This window comes from Mus caroli, unplaced genomic scaffold, assembly GCF_978045245.1.
Source record: "Mus caroli unplaced genomic scaffold, Mus_caroli_1 scaffold_3, whole genome shotgun sequence".
In the NCBI taxonomy this organism is placed as follows: domain Eukaryota; kingdom Metazoa; phylum Chordata; class Mammalia; order Rodentia; family Muridae; genus Mus; species Mus caroli.
Window position 1 is genome coordinate 97,155,473 of NW_028227258.1, and position 17,471 is coordinate 97,172,943.

The 17,471-nt window shown below is 40.1% G+C and overlaps 2 protein-coding genes across 4 annotated transcripts in view; one reads left to right on the forward strand and one right to left on the reverse strand.

Moving 5' to 3' along the window:
* Window positions 1-361: 361 nt before the first annotated feature.
* Ssr3 (signal sequence receptor subunit 3) lies at window positions 362-14,199 on the forward strand. Its single transcript, XM_021158560.3, has 5 exons — window positions 362-591; window positions 1,564-1,690; window positions 6,039-6,137; window positions 10,716-10,847; window positions 11,803-14,199. Exons 1-5 carry the CDS (start codon window positions 459-461, stop codon window positions 11,867-11,869), a joined length of 558 nt encoding a protein of 185 aa, XP_021014219.1. The 5' UTR covers window positions 362-458; the 3' UTR covers window positions 11,870-14,199.
* A 1,379-nt stretch (window positions 14,200-15,578) lies between these two features.
* Window positions 15,579-17,471, reverse strand: part of Kcnab1 (potassium voltage-gated channel subfamily A regulatory beta subunit 1) — a 422,588-nt gene continuing 420,695 nt past the window's right edge. For 2 of the 3 annotated variants that reach the window (XM_021157435.3, XM_021157436.3), the window contains exon 14: window positions 15,579-17,360. In XM_021157435.3, the coding sequence (XP_021013094.1) occupies window positions 17,271-17,360 (90 nt within the window). In that variant the 3' untranslated portion in view covers window positions 15,579-17,270. The remainder of the gene's footprint in view (window positions 17,361-17,471) is intronic. The other variant, XM_021157437.3, reaches the window with a different exon arrangement.

Genomic DNA, 17,471 nt, shown 5'->3' on the forward strand with positions numbered 1-17,471 from the left:
TGTAATAAATTTAAAAAGAAATATATAGTGCACATGTGGAATGAGATACCAATAACGTTAGTTAGTTAGTTAGTTAGCTAGCTGGTTAGTTAGTTAAAACAGAGTACTGCTTGTATGGTTGCTCATTTCGATTATCCAAGCCTGTCTCTGGAGACTGAGGCAGGCGAGTTAGAGAGCAGCTCTAAACTACACACTAAACTACAAATCCCTTCATTCCTTGTGGCGTTGAGGCGCCACGTACCTTGAAGGATGCGGAAGTCTTGTTCGCATACCCAATCGTACCTCGACGCTTGTGAAGCGACGGCAAGCTGGCCAATCCTGAAGCACCGTACCCTGCAGAGTCCCGCCTCCGCGTTGCGCTGACGGGTCGCGGGCGGATACGCGGCTTTAGTGGACCGACACGCGGCCTTCTGAGCCTTCCCTGCCTCCCTGCTCCCGGCCTTGGCTTCAACTCGGCCATGGCTCCCAAAGGCGGCTCCAAGCAGCAGTCCGAGGAGGACCTGCTCCTTCAGGATTTCAGCCGCAACCTGTCGGCCAAATCGTCGGCGCTGTTCTTCGGGAACGCGTTCATCGTGTCTGCCATCCCCATCTGTGAGCTTCCGGCGGGCGGCGGTGGCGGCGGGGACGTGGCGGTGGCGGCGGGGAGGCCTAGTGTCGGGGGCAGCGTCCTCGGGAAGTCACTCGCGGCGTGCTTCTGAGCCGGGCGCGGGTTCTGTCTGGCCCGGATTCTCTTATTGGTACACTGCCCTTCCCCTCACCACTGTTGGACACTAGGATGTCTTTAATGACCCGGGCGGGGGAGCCACTGATAAACCTTCACTGAATTAGCAGCGTGACCCGTGGCAAACCTCCCCTTACTCCTGAGCATCCTTTGGACGTGCAGAATGACAAGTTAGGCCTTGCCCGAGCTCCGCGATCAGCCTTGTTTAGGATTTCAGTAACTCCTAGAGAGCAGCTCGAGACTTCTCGATTGAATGAGAAACTGCCCACCTGAAGGCCAAGACTGTCTCCAAGGCCAGGTTTCCCGAGTTTCCTGTCTACTGACCCGCACTGCCGCAGTGCTGCAGGCCAATCACGTCCAAAAAAGTACTTTGTTATTTTGGCCTTGTAAAAAACTCAGCTTGCAGTGAATGTGGTGTAGAGCCCCCCTGGGTTCACTGGCCCGACAAAGCATTGTTTGGATTTCAGTGAGCAGCCACGTCAGCAAGTTAACCAGTGTTTTGGGACAGCGTTTGATTTAAAATGGCCCATGTTTTAACTTAATAGTATTCCATGAGTGAAATTGTTATTCTTATTTGTAATCCCCACTCCCAGTTTGTTCTCAAGTTAGAAGATGAAAATTCTAGACTAGCAATATCCCCACATCCTACCTTTCTGTACTGGGAAAACCCTGAACTGGGACTAACCCAGTTTATTGTCTATCTCACCTCTAGTGAAGTTTCTCGGATACTGGGGGTGGGGGGTGGATTTACTGACTCTCATTTACCTGGTTTAGCTGTAGTTAGTCTGGCATGTGCAATGGGGCAGTGATGTTGTGTGTCCCTTGCTTATGTCTTATCTCAGGGTTGTACTGGAGAATATGGCATATGGATCTCATCCAGTCTGCGGTGCTCTACAGTGTGATGACCTTAGTAAGCACTTACTTGGTAGCCTTCGCCTACAAGAATGTAAAATTTGTTCTGAAGCACAAGTAAGTACCCTAACCCCAACCCCAGTCTGCACATTTTATGTTAGGGGGTCGTAAACATGGCTTATAAGCATTAGTTTGAAAGCAATGCCTGCAGAATTGTTAATCGTGAACCATGTGACTGACACTTCTGTGGAAATAGGTGTTGAGGGTGGAGTTTGAATATTCAATCCTGGTCTTTAATTGATGGTTTGGTCAGAAAAACAAATCTATTAAATAAGTGAATGTTTCCGAAACTCAGTGGATTTCTTTCTAGAAATTATTTTAGGCTGCCCATTTACTAATTTTGGAAGCAAAATATTAAAAATTCTCTGACATTTTCAATGCCCGTTACATTTTTTTTAATCTTCTAAGTCTATTCACTGTAGAAGACAACAATGTTCTTTCTTTTTTAAAAATTTTTATATGAGTATACTATAGCTGTTTTCAGACACACTAGAAGATAGCATTGGATCCCATTACGTATATTCTATGAACCACCATTTGGTGGCTGGGAATGGAACTCAGGACCTCTCGAAGAGCAGTTAGTGTTCTTTAACCACTAAGCCATATCTCCAGCCTGGAAAACCTAAGCTTTACCTCAGTAAATTTTTATGTTTTAAGCACTTGTATACTCTGCTTTCCAAAAGATAAAACAGGAGGGTATAGCAGGCTATTCCTTTGTTTATTCAATAGGGCCTTTTAGGTTTGTTTTTTCTTTGAAGTATTATTATTTTTTAAATAATTAACTCTTTTACTTTTGAACTGCGCTTGTGTGTTTGTGTCTGTAGTTTGGTGTGTCCCTTGCCTGAGGGGCCAGAAGAGAGTGTTAGATCTCTGGGACTGGAATTGCACATAGTTCTGAGCCACATGATAGAGGTGCTGGGAACTAAACTCAGCTCTTCTGCATGAGCAGTGTGTACTCTTAACTATTGAGCCTTCTCTTGAGCTTCTAAAGTAATTTTTTAAAGGCAGTAGGGATTCTGATCTTAAATTTGTCATCTGTTTACTGTTTTAAAATTTCTCACAGTATCCACACTTGATTAGAAACTAGTTTTGTTTAGATTGATATAGCAGTCTGCATCTGGTCTCTTGAAACAAAATTTAGAGTGTACTCTGACACGCATTGCATAAAGCTATTTGAGGATACTTTTCCTTTCATTGTTTATATTTTATGGGATAAAAATCACACATGCACGTGAGGGGCTGGAGTGGTGGCTCATTGGTTAAGCTTACTGGCTGCTCTTCCAGAAGACTCAGTTTCAATTCTCAGCACCCACATGGTAGCTCACAACTGTCTGTTACTCTAGTTTTAGGGAATCTTAGGCCTCCTGGTCTTGGGTACCAGGCATGCCTGTAGTGTACAGATATACAAGCAGGCAAAATACATCACCATCATCATTTTTTTTTTCGAGACAGGCTTTCTCTGTGTAGTCCTGGCTGTCCTGGAACTCACTTTGTAGACCAGGCTGGCCTCAAACTCAGAAATCTGCCTGCCTCTGCCTCCCAAGTGCTGGGATTAGAGGCGTGTGCCACCATGCCCGGCTACCATCATCATATTTAAAGATCACATATCTTAGCCAAATGTCTGAGAAGTAATATATTTCTCTTTATCTGTCATTTTTTATTTTGTTAACTGTCTTAATACATCATGGCCTTCTTTTTTCTAATACAGTAACACCAAAAGTCCTTTCAGGTCCTTAGATTTAAAGTCATCTGCCTCCTTCCTGTGAGTCTAGACTAAGCCTTCAGATTTAGACTTAGCCTTCTTGCCATCCTTTGAGTATGAATGTGCTTACTTCATTCAGGACCCCTTCCTTTCTATTATATGTCTGTTATTTCAAGACTCAGTAAACTTTTGCCGAGAGTTCCTGACTTTGCTCATTCTTTGGTTGTCTTTCTGGTCGGCTCTTATAATTGGCAAGCACTTAGTAGTGTATTATGATTTCAGTTAGCAGGGTATTATTTAAGAGATGGGCCAGGAGTGGCCTCAGCTGCTTTCTTGCTGTCATTCTGGGAGGCTTGGGCTTCATGACTGAAGTTCTGCTAGACCAGCAGACTCAGCAGGTCATCTTTGTCATCTTTTTCTTGGCAGCTTCTTTCCTACCTGCTATTTCAAGATTCAGCTCATTTGGACCTCTACTATTCTGGACTGTGTTCTTATGGGACATGGCCGTCTATGGATAGAGACTCCGTCAGAATATAACCTAGCCACTGTCTGTGCTTACCTTGCATCTAGACTCTAGATTTTAGAGGCTCTTGTGGTTGAATCAAGACAGAAACCACTGCCTCAAATGAATGATCTTGTGTGTTCTCTTGGAGTCCAACCTAGTTTCTCCAGTTTTCCTGGGTATACTGACTAGTACTAAATACAGTCTGGTAGTGTGAGTCACTTGAACACAGTGACTAGGCTTTCTTCTGTTTCTGTGTTCTCTTCTGTTGGGATGTCATATTGAATGCTCTTATAGTGGGTAGTACCATGGGGCTGGTAGGTATTCTATAGAAGTTTGCATGTTGTTGTTACTTTTCCTTCTATAGGGTAGCTTATATTTGTGAAAATATACTTTGTTGAATATAGCTGTCTTAGTCTATGGGCTTTTTACATTTTATTTAAATTTATTTATTTTTACTAATAACCCCTGTGATAAGATTGATTTGTAGGCTTTGTTTTGTTGTTGTTTTGATCTGTATACTTTTTCTGAGACACGGTATCAGGTAGCTGAGGCTGGCCTTGAATTCCTGATGCTTGTGCTTCCACTTCCCAAATGCTGGGATTCCAGGCATTCACTATCATGACCAGCTGATGAGTATGCTTTTCACATTCATCTCCTCTAAGATCTGCAGATTCTGATCTGAGTTCCTGAGTTCTTATTCAAACCCTTTCTGTCTGACTTGGTGTTAACTCAAACCAGTGGCTAATTTAACTAAAAATGTTATGGTCAGCTTCTGACCTTGCTTTTACTATTTTTTTTAAATGAAATTGTCCTTTGGAAGGGAGTTAAAAGCATAGTTTTAAGATAGTTTGTTATTTTTCTTCATGAATTAAATTGTCTATTCTGTAGTTTACTTGGAATTGAAATTGGATCATTCAGGTTGTGAACGTCAGGAAAATAAAATGTAGTTACAGTGATTCGTAATTGAATTGTGCTAATAGCATTTGACTTTTATACCCATATTAAATACTTGAGCTTTGGAAAATGCTTCCTTTCAAGCAGAAATCAAATCCCATAACTAAGAAACCACATTTTGAGAAGTACTTGAACTTCTCTTAGGTTGTATAGTGTAATAAACTCGGAACTTTTTGTATAGTTGACTTTCTTGAAATATAAAGAATCACTCCGGTCTACGCCAGCACCGGGGTTCCTTGGACGAGGTGTCTCCGGACACCTGCAGGGACCCCACAGGACCCTCCACGGGATCTTGGGACCTCTGGCAAATGGTTGGACCTAGAGGGCATCATTCTGAGTGAGGTAACACAATCACAAAAGAACTCAAATGATATGTACTCACTGATAAGTGGATATTAGCCCAGAAACTTAGTATACCCGAGATATAAGATGCAATTTGCAAAACACATGAAACTGAAGAAGAACGAAGACCAAAGTGTGGACACTTTGCCCCTTCTTAGAATTGGGAACAAAACACCCATGGAAGGAGTTACAGAGACAAAGTTTGGAGCTGAGACAAAAGGATGGACCATCTAGAGACTGCCATATCCAGGGATCCATCCCATAATCAGCCTCCAAATGCTGACACCATTGCATACACTAGCAAGATTTTGCTGAAAGGACCCAGATATAGCTGTCTCTTGTGAGACAATGCCGGGGCCTAGCAAACACAGGAGTGGATGTTCACAGTCAGCTATTGGATGTATCACAGGGCTCCCAATGGAGAAGCTAGAGAAAGTACCCAAGGAGCTAAAGGGTTCTGCAACCCTATAGTTGGAACAACATGATGAACTAACCAGTACCCCAGAGTTCTTGACTCTAGCTGCATATGTATCAAAAGATGGCCTAGTCGGCCATCACTGGAAAGAGAGGCCCATTGGACATGCAAACTTTATATGCCCCAGTACAGGGGAACGCCAGAGCCAAAAAGTGGGAGTGGGTGGGTAGGGGAGTAGGGGGGGTGGTATGGGGGAACTTTTGGGATAGCATTGGAAAATCTAATTGAGGAAAATACCTAATAAAAAATTAAAAATAAAAGTCAGAGCCATTCAATGTAAGAAATGGTGAAATGCAAATTATAAAGCAAAAGAAAAAAAAAGAATCACTCAGTTGACAATAGAAAATATGAGTACAGAGTGTGTTTTGAGACTGATTTTCATCTCTAGAGCATGTGGAGACCTTTTTCTTTCTGTGTTTTCTTTCAGAGTAGCACAGAAGAGGGAGGATGCTGTTTCCAAAGAAGTGACTCGAAAACTTTCTGAAGCTGATAATAGGAAGATGTCCCGGAAGGAGAAAGATGAAAGGTTTGATTGTGTGTGTGTGTGTCTGTCTGTCTGTCTGTCTGTGTGTATACACATAGGTTTACACATTAGAGGCCAGAAGACATGTCAGGTATCAGAAGACAGCTCAGGTTCAGGTAGTAGTTCCTCTGTCACTTTCCGCTGTGTTCCTTTGAGGGTCTTGCTGAACCTGGAGCAACCCACAAGGCTTGGTGGCCAGCACCTTGTCATCTTCTGTTTTCTCAGAGCTGGAGTTACAGGAGTCCATTCAGGGTGTGATACAGGGATAACAGGTGGGGCCATGGCTACTGGGTTCTTAATCTGTCTCTCGACCCCCTTTGACTCCTTATTTAAAGTGGTAGTCTGAAACCTTGGGAGGAAGTCCGTTTTTAAATTCTCATTAAAGATGTTGGGATTGTGTAAATAGTAGCAATGGTGATAGTGATGGCTGACTTTTGAATTGTTACCACTAGAGTGTTTTCTTTGAGCTATATACAGTTGATTTATTCCAAAGAGTAACTATATGTAAAGTATCTGCTATATAATTCCTGCATTTACAGCTCAGGAATCATTACTGAAGAGGGGAGCTCTCTATGAACCAAAGGAACAGGAAGTTTGCTCTGAGATTCTCATCTACTAAAAATGTCAGAGAAGCTACACTCATGAAATCTCATCAACACGGGTGACCGGAACAAGGAAGACACTGATAGTCTGATGTAGAAGGGGAACACCTAAGAGGCCCCAGCCCTGACAAAGAGCTACAGGCAACTAAGGAATGCTAAGAGCAGCAGAAATAGTCAGGTCTGCAAACGTAAACATATAGTAACATACAGACAGAACAGGTTGTATTTATATAGTTAGGAATACTCATGACATATGCCATCACCACCACCAGTTAAGGAAACAGCTGTGAATTTGAAAGGGAGCCCAGGGGCATTCATGGGAGGGGATGTAGAGAAAAAGGGAAGGGGGACAGATGATATAATCACACAGTCACAAAGACTGAGAGAGGAGGTGCTGCTGTGGTCTCCATTTTACACCCAAGGAAAACAGGCATCAGAAGGCTTGGTAACTTGTTTGTTGATACATAGATCCATGGTAATACAGACTGTCCAACTTGGAAGCTTATGCCAGTAACTGTTTTTCTGGAATTTAGGAAGCAACAGAGCTTGTATGTTGTTTAACCCAAATCTGTAGGGGGACAGGGTATTATGTTAACATTTTTAGTAGTTTTGATATCGAAATTCCTCAGGGGTATCCATGCGTGTATGAATATTGGATACACTGTCTGGGGGAAAGAAAGAACTGGGTTTGTCCTTTGTTGATTGAGGTTGGGGTGGTATGCTTGTTAACCCTCTTCTCACGCCCCCCCCCCAAAAAAAAAAACCCAAGAAAACCCCACATAGTATGAACTGCCTGAGTCCCAAATTGTTGAAGTAAATTGGTGCATACAGGTTACCAGGTTGGTCCTTTATTCTAGAGGCAAGCAAATCTGAGTGTGAGGCCATCCTGTGTACCAGGTGTTAAATAGCAGCATGGTGCATAGTTTACGTTCATGGATCTTAAGCTTTATCGCTGTGCTTTGTGGGACAGCACTTTCATGCATTTCCTCCAGGAAGACTTTGTGTGAGCCTTATGAAGTAATAGAATTTTATAAGACCAAGCAGCGTTTAAAAGCAAGGAAAGCTGTTTAAATGAGGACTGTGGAATTACTTCTAGTGCTTGAGCACTGTACTTACTTGTGAGTCAGAGTGCTCAGGAAGCATGTGAGGTCATGCTGGTTTTACTCTGATGGAAAGCAGCATGCAAGCCCTGCAGAAAGGAAGGCTTCCTGGCACTGGCCCTTGGAAGGACTTTATCAAGTGGATCCTAATTTAAGGAACACCAAGTAACTTAATGAACAATGCTTCTACAGTGGTTTGGAAAGGAACTGAACATTAACAAACTGATTATCTTCTTTGAATACTTTATAAAAATAAGGACTCGATATTAAAATCATGGCAACGAAGGCCTGTTGTAGGGAGCAGTAATGAGGGTTGGCTGCATAGTTGTTGCATAATTTTGAGTAGGAATAAAAGTTGAAGAATCTAACCCTAAAAGTGCCTTTGTTGAATTGTGTAGGACAATATTAAATTGGGGTACATATTATAGTTATCTAAATTTCAGAGTACTTGACACATAAATTAAGATTTTGGAGATGGTCATATTGGAAATGGCAAATAGGTCTCAGACTATACCAGTCTGCTGTGTGTATTGTTTTTTCTTCCTGGGACATGTCTCAGGATTTTTTTCAGTGTGGTGTTTAGGTGGTCATTACAAGTGAGTCCAAGCACTGGGAGTCCCAGTCCAAGCACTGGGAATGAGACCTCTTTGTCATTTGTCGACTTAGCTTTTTCAGAGTTGTCAGGTTGATGTATAAAGTGCACATTATAAAATTTCTCTTGCCAGCAACAGAAATGAGTGCTATTAGTATTTTCCTCAAAGATTGTTTTACCCAGGTCTAGACTCATGATTAATCTGGATAACTGATCAGAGACTCATTAAGATTTGGTAAGTTGTTTCCAGAGGCTATGTTGCTTCCAAGAGATTTGATATAAGGAAAGATGCAACAGTTTGTCTCCAAGCTCCATTGATAACTGTTTTGGCATGTTTGTATTTTGCCACTCAGGGATGGAAATAAGCAATGGCAAGTTAGAGATTCAAGCTCCGAAGTGGGACTCTTCTTGGTTTCCTGAAGCTCTTTTGACAGTATTATCTGTTTGGAACAATTTCTGTTTAGTCTACTCTTTTCTCCTGTCATACTTGGCTGTCCTTGAAGAATAATTGCTTGGGAAATATTCTCCTAAGCTAAATTTTCTACTAGTGAAGCTTTTGTAGAGGCATTGGTAATGAATACATTTGGAGTGTGGTAGACTAGAAATGCTTCAGAGACATTTGGATGGTTCTGGCTTATGTAGCCTGATGTAACATGGGAGCTGGGGTATCATCATGGATTGGATCGTCAGACTTTCATCCCAGTTGTTTTGGAGGTGATTCTGTTTCAGGTCATGGCACGAAGAGAGTTAGGGAGACCTGCTCAGATGTCACTGGGATGATTTAATCAGCAGAATAAAAGCATACCATAGCTCACTGGGTCTTATGCCAGAGTTAAAAATAGCTGTGTTGATTCTGAGTATTTTTTAGCATTCAGGTGCAGCTTACTGTGCCTGATTTCCTTGGAGCAGCATAAGAGTGTCTTTCCTACAGTTTAGATTTCATTTACTCTTTGAAATCAGAATGTTGTTGGCTATACTTTAATGTGACATTCTTCCTGTTTCCCAAAGAAGAATAAATTTATTAAGTAGGGGCCATTTATAAAATCAAGGAAATAGAGCGTATATATGAGACTACAGATTTTATATTGAAGATTGGGTGATATTATCTTTATTTTAGCTCCTATAGCCAAGCTTCTTGAATTTGGATTAAAGCATGTGCTAAGCAGAAATGTCAATTACTTGTCCCTGTGGTAGTGGGTGGGAGGGCTCTGTATCATCTGACTTCAGAGTAGAATATCTTCCTGGGAGGACAAAGCATCTAGAGTTGGAACTTTTAATCTTTGACGATGACTCCACAGTGAAGCAGCCAAGTATAATAATTTGTACATATATACAAATGCTTCTGGAAATGTAACTGCCGTACTGTGTGTGGTGGATTCTCAAAATTTTTTTTTTGTTGTTGTTGTTAAAGAAGAAAAGTCTTAACCCAGTCAGTTAACCCAGATCAGTTTATTTGACTTCATACCCTACCACTTGGGTATAATCTAGTCTTTAAAAATGATTTTGCAAAGTTAATTAGCCAAGTGGAATAAAATCTGCTTTAATCACAAGCATTCTGAATATTCTCTTGGCCTCTTGGATACAAAGCAGATACATATGGGGCCATTTAAAACAGATTTAGAAGTAAGAATTTTATGGAAGTTAAAAACATCTTCCTTAAGATTATGTAGATTCCTTGTTCAAATTCAGTAAAGACAACTAAAGATAGACTTGGTGAGTTTGTGACTGGCTGTGTTCTTGGCATTATCTCTTTAGGGTGTAAAACTAAGCTTAAGCTATGCGTCTAGAGAAGATAAAGCCAAAGAAGTCTATGTCATATCAAGCATTGAGACCAAGTTTTAAGTGCAGCTCTAACTAAGGGCATCAACCTTTTGATGTGTGCATGATATGACATCATTCATAAATAGTCTACATCTGTAGCAGTCCTGGGACATATATGACTGGTCCACAGGCCTCAGGTTGGATAATCCCTTTTCTGGGACTCTTAAACAAAGATGCCTGTTTTAGGAGCTTACAAAATCATGTCAGTTGCAGTTAGTATCAGTCCCCTGTACTGAAGCCTTGGCTGTTTAGAGAAATGGTAGCACACCCAGTAACTGTTAATTTAGCATCAATAAGAAAAACAGAATTCAGTAGAAAAAAGGAGATAATTTGCTCTAAATTTAATAAATGCAAATGCATTTTCACCCTTAAACACAAAGAAAGGTTTGTTTTTTAGTGAATGAGAACCATTTGGTATGTCAAGGTTTTGGTCATGGTTATAAACTTACTTGACTTGTATCTCTAGAATCCTGTGGAAGAAGAATGAAGTTGCCGATTATGAAGCCACAACATTCTCCATCTTCTATAACAACACTCTGTTCCTGGTTCTGGTTATTGTTGCTTCCTTCTTTATACTGAAGAACTTCAACCCCACAGTGTATCCTTTAGAAAGTTTTCCTATAAACAGTAGTTTGTTGTATTTTTAAGCTATCTGGTATGCCTGTGGAAACAGAAACTTACCAGAGTCAGTTAAATAACATTAACTATAGGTAGGTGTCTGTGGACTTAGAGCTTAAGAGTTTCTGGCTTGACTTAGTGTTTTTTAAATCTATAAATTGTAGTTTTATGGTAAATAGTGTGTTATAAAGCAATGTTACACTGTCTGACTTTGTCTACCTTCCTGTCTACAAGGAGTCAAAGTCAGAGTAAATGTGCTGTCTTCACTGGTTCTGTTATGCCCATCTATGCTGGCTTTGGGGGTTAGGTGATAGCCAGGGTAGTTACAAATGCACAGTTTATAATATCTTCATAGTGTTCAAGATGCTTTTAAATTGAGCTTTGGCCAAGAGTTATTTGTTTTTTTATTAAAGTAATTTTTTTTTTATCAAAGGTGTTATCCAGAAAAGCACAGCCAGACTTTTTAACAATCAGAGCTTATGCTGTAATATAATATCAGACACTTTCCAACTCATCTTTTGGGAATACTGGTAGACTTTGCCAGAGTGCCCCTAACATGGTTTGCTCAGTCTGTAAGTAGCCAGGAACTTTGAGAACCTCCTTGCCTTGTTGGCTAACTGTAGCAGCACGCTGATTGACTAGAGGTTTCCCCTTTACTGTTTTGCTTATGTCTGCATGGTCTTTGACCAGTTCTTCCATGAGGGTTACATGGAACTAGGATGTGTTCTTTGTTAAGTTTGTCCCAAGTGTCTTTTCAGTATTGAAGCATATTGCTTGTAGGTATTTTGTCATGTTTTATAGCCTCCCATGTTGTAGATTGTGTTTATTGACAGTCCAACTACATCTACATATTTGTGTCAATAAGGAAAAGTCTTTTATTGTTAAAAACCTAATTTAGGGGGTCTCATTTTTTTCCTTAACATTAAATCTTGCAGGAACTACATTTTGTCCATAAGTGCTTCATCTGGACTCATCGCCCTCTTGTCTACTGGCTCCAAATAGACTGTGTAGCTTGGCCCTCTGCCTTTGTATCTCGGGGTGGCCTGTGGTATATGGGAAAGCATCAGGGTGGCCAGGTTGGGAGACACATAAGATATTTTTATAGTCTGGAGCTTGAGGGTTTAAAAATTCAGTAGAATGTAATTCAGTGTTTGTTTATTGGCTGTTTTTGACAGATTGCTGAAATTAAATGAATTGAAAGGGAAGCTCAGAGTACCAGGGCATTTTATTAAAAGGCAAGGAGTCTTGCAATGTGCTGTAATCACGAGGAGAAAATAACTTGTTTCCTACATCTGTCAGAGGTCATGGTAACCTGGACTGAGCTGTTATTATTTATAATAGGAGGAAGAAGTTAATAACTGGTTCTCTGTGTTCCAAGCACAATATTACAACTTTTCGAACTGTAAATCTTAGAGTGAATCCTCTTCCTAAGGAATTGAACAGAAGCCTCATTTTCTTTTTAACAAGGCTTCAAATTTGTAATTTATAATAACTCAAAGTTAATTGTAAATTACAGGGCCTCTCCAATTTGAGGGAGGGTTGCAGAATCTTTTTTTTTTTTTTTTTTTTTTAAAGAAAGGCAGCCAAGGTAGTTACCTAAAAATAGTACTCAGGCCTATGAGTGTTGGCCTGTGAGGCCAAAGCACACACTGTTCAGCTGTATGGCTTTGGCCCTGGGTGGCCGGGGAGGTCAGCTTGACCCTGCCATGTTGGTTTGATGTGCGAAGTCACTGGGATCATTGTTTCTATGACCAGGCTTTCGCACCACAGGCAGAATATTAAGTGAGAGAGTATTTCTACCGTGATTATTGACACATGAGAGACCAAAAGAATTTTTGTGAACGTAACCCTGGAATTCTTTGGACTCTCCAAAAAATTTACAGTGGTTTAAAATGGTTGTTAGCATTTTTCCATGAGGACTTTAATAAACTTAGCCCCTTTTGCTCAAGGTTCCTTTCAATTGTGAAGTACTGATCACATACATTTGGGGGGGGGGAGTCTAGCTAAGAGTAGCCTCATGTTGTGTGGTCATAACCCCCCCACACGTCTCCCCCCCCCCCATTATGTACAGATTCTGATTTTGTATGCTATGACTTCACAGTTTGCAAAGTGCAGCACTATGATCACTGATTTCATATTCCTATTTGCTGTTCACACCCAAGAACTTTCTGTAAAGGGAAATATTACTAATATCTAGTTTCTGCTTGTAAACTTAAGAGGAACATATGACTCTATTTCTAACTTTAAAGATATTTACAAGGAGTAGAGCTGTTTCTGTACTGGTAGATGTTTCTGTAGTCTGTGCTACTTAGGGAACTCAGGAGGAGTGCACTTGTATAGTCATGTTACTCCTTACTGTCTGCCTGGAGAATCATTTTATCTCCAAGTGTTCAGTTCTTTTCAGTGGTACATTGTTATCTGAGTGCCATTTCCAGGTAATGTGTAATGAATGGGGAAATGAGAAGGGATTCAAAGCAAAGTACATTTCAGTAACACTTATGAGGTAGGCTGTTTTGTTGTTTTATTTTAATCAGTATTTGGCTGGAAAATGATAATTTGATAAACCATCATGTTACCAAAGCTAAACCAAACACCTTCTAAGTGATTGCTGTGAACTTGCCACTAGGTGGCGGTGCCTGTGTAGCTGGGGAGAAAGTCACCACCTTTATCTGACAGTAGTATGGTCAGAAGCACAAGAAATCGGGAAGTCAGCCTCAAATTTTTAATTTTAATTTAGTAACCAAAAGTTTGTTGGGAGAGTGATTATGCAGTTTTCTTCTGTCTTGACTGTTTCCTGCGACTGTCTTTGTTTTTAACTCTGAAAATGTTCTCTAACTCTGTGCTACCAAATTTCTGTGTGTGAAGTCATACAGCCATGTCACTAGCTCCCTTTAAGGAATCAGTGTATCAGCCCTTTATACTTAGAAGTGTGGACCCTCCTCTCTAGCCTCTTCTCCACCATTGAACATTGCACATAGGATTACGAAGTGTTCAGTAAGACAGTGAAATCTGTGGCAGGCAGAGTTTGTACCATAAAAGGACCCCATACATCAGACCATTAAATAGGACATTCAGAGTGCTCGCATGCTTCCCTTTCTCATATGTGTGATAGGTAGACTCTTAGTGTTAAGAATTTTTATTTCATGATTTACTCATTTATAACTTAATAGAAGTCGGATTAAATATGCAACTTGTACTGTTTGGTATATTGTTTTAATTTGGAAAGGATAATTTGAAGTTAACTGAAATGATGGAAGTGGAATTTATACTCTGCATTTTTAAAAAAGTCTTGTTACTAATAAGTATGATTAAACTTTGTTTTTAAAAACGTGTTTCTCTGTAATTCTTTATGTGACCCATAAGAGTATTTACTATGCACTTTATATTAGACCTCTCTCCTACACATGTAGTGCCCCGTTGAAGTTTCTGGCCAGATGTCTGAGGCAGTGACAGGTGTAGCACAGTTACAGGAAGGAACAGTCGGTCCCTGCCCTAGTGTGCTGCTGTGTGCCTGCTGGACCTTCCTACCAGGCATTATGTTGGGAAGGATTTATATGAATGTACACGTGTGCATGCATGAAGAATACCAGCATATCGTTTATTTCCCACCTATTTTGAAGTCTTGGGGTAGTTAATAGGAGATTGGGCGGGTCTTTGATTTTAATTTTAATTTTATATTATTGTGCAGGTAGGTACACATGCACAATAGCTGAGGTAGAGAAAATTGGGGTAGCAGGGCAAGTGTGTCATCATGTATACATGAAGATCAGAGGACTATTTTGTGGAGTAGGTTGTCTCCTTTAACTAAAAAACAACAACAAAAAACCCCTCATACAATTGAGTGTAAAAACAGCCCTATAAAGAAAAAAGTCTTTAAAAGAGCTGTGGACTAGCATACAGGGTCTATGGGTTGTATACAAGCCTGGTTTTGTAATGAACTAGCAGTTTTGGGTCAGTTTCTTTATCTGTCCTGACCTGAGTTCCTTGTTATGCAAATAGTGGCTTTGCAGCTTAGGTTCCTTGAAGCAGTGCTGTTGCTGTGTGCTTGAATGAAATTTGGCAGTCTATGATGTATCAGTTCCTGAAGTAGGAATCTAGGCCCAGAGTTTGTAGTTTGTATTGAGACCAGTATGACTCTAGTTTTTTGCCAAGGAGTTCTGAAGAGGAAATTAGTAAATGAAACTTTTCTTCATAAGGGTAAGACTGAAATGTATTACTCGGTTTACCTTGGTAGATATGTCCAAATTGGCTGCTTCTGCAGCTAACCAGTATTGCCCATCTTTGGTTTAAATTTGCAGCAGCTTTCAAGTGGGTTTGAGAAGCTTTAACCTACTTAGTGTGCAGTTTTCCAAAATCCACGGAAAGGAAAGGATTTTGCAAAATATTTCTTAGTTTTCTTTTAAGTGCAGTCCAAGCTGGCCACAAACTTAAGACCCATCCCCCCTCAGTTTCTCAAGTGCCATGATTCCAGGTGTGTGCCAGCACTCAAAGCTTGCAGCACAAATCTCGGTCTTTTTTTCTTTTTCTTTTTTGTTGGGATGGTGGTGGTTGAGAGTGTCTAACATATCTGAATTCTGGATCCTGTGGATTCTGTTTCCTCAGAGATGGGAGTTCCTTGTTTCAGCCTGTTTTAGTCACTGTGACTTCTCTTAAGCATTCAGTAGTATAGCTTTCAGTATAATTTATTTAGGTGATTATTGTTTATTTCATGGTGACATTTTACTTGTATTTTATAATGAAAGACCCAAAAGATGTATTTATGAGATTGCAGATGCCTTTATTACTCTAAGCAAATAAATTGATTTTCATTTAGACAGCACTCCACTCATTTATACATACAGTAGCTCAGTGGATTACATTTACAATGAATAGATGGAAAGTTAACTCATCTGTCATTAATCAGATACTCACGGGTGAAACTCCCAAGTTGCCTGCTGGAGGCTAGGTAGTCACAATCATATTTCTTGGTATCTTTCACTGATAGTTTAAGATTTAGAACTTAACCATGTGGTACATATCTGAAAATGATTTTAAGTTAGTATATTTCTTGTGTAAATCTTAAAGTGATGGAGAACTTGCTAAGTAGATGAAGTAGAATGTTGTCCATCTATAGTTAGACAAATAAGAGTTAGAAAATGACCCCACCTTTACAGAAAACAAAACAACAACAAAAACCCCTTGTGTTTTATCCTTATTTACAGATAGCCACACAGTATATGTAGTTTTACAGTTTTTCTCAAGTGGGACACAGTGAGGGGAATTAGCCTGGAGAGGCAGAGCTAAGTGTATCCCAGATTCTGAGTGCAAAGCTAAGCCCCTTTATTCCATGCAGACAGCTTTCATGCATATGGTGTAGGGCGTGATACAATTAGAACCAGGAGCTTCTTGAATATTTTGCTTTTTCTTTGGGCAAGTTAATTCATCTAGCATGTGCTGAGGAATGAGGGAAAAATAAAAACCTTTTTTTTTTTTTTACATTGGCTATGATTTGTTTTCATGTTAATAACTTAAGAAAATACCAAGCATTATATGATAATGTTCCAATGGTAAATTGAACACTTGCCTTTCTGGGTATTTTAGGTTTAATTACAAAACTGAACATGTATGTATTTTTAAAGTCAAATATTTAGCCTCAACAGAAACTGTGCCTACAAGCAATTGAAAATAAATGTAGGCTTTAAAAGAAAGTAAAAAATGAACACTTAACATTTTATTTAAAGCTGTTTCTATAACATTGTGACCTTTTTATAAATCGGCATTATATATCTAGTAAAGATTGGGATAGTCATGCCTTTAGAACTATGTAAATGGATATGTTAGAACCCTGAGAGACACCCCAGTTAAACTGTACAGGGCCAGGCAACAACATAACTTTAGAGATAGTGAAAGCAAATACCTAGAAATTTTATTTGAATTACAGGTGACATAAAACTTACTAGTGTGAATATGAAATATGGGGAAAAAAAATCTAGTTCAGTTTGTTCTCCTGAGCAAGACTAAAGGTGAGGATATCCTGTTTCCTATGCGGGTCATATACTGTATCTTGTGAAATTTGTTCTTTTGAAAAAAAATAGATATGTACAGCCTTCTTCTGAAGATAATAGATTCCCCTACCCCAATATTCTTTCCATTGCAAAAACATGAGGTACACAGACCAATGCCAGGATAGGGGACCAGTCCAAGATAAGAAAATAGAATGGATTTTCTGGCTTGTGAATTTTCAGATGTGTTCAGAATTCAGGGTGCACAGTGGTAGCAACAGCAGAAACCTCAGAGAATCCTGGGACACTAGAGGTTGAGCAGCAAACTGCTAAGTGATTGAAAAGAGTGGCTGGTAAGGCCGTTCTGCACTGCCTACCCGTCCTGACTTTACCCATGCAGCTTAAATGGCTCATGCATTGCCTTATGATCTATAGTCCTTTTTGCTGTAGGGCTTGTTGCGCAGTATGTTATCAATCTCATTCACCACATGCGATGTCATCTTAGGGAGGACCTGAGGGTAGGGGAGAAGCACAGAGGGTTAGGGGTGAGCATTTGTCTTGTGGAGTCCACATTAAGCAGTCATTTATACTTGTGATATGTTTGCAAGCCATAGCTGAAATGA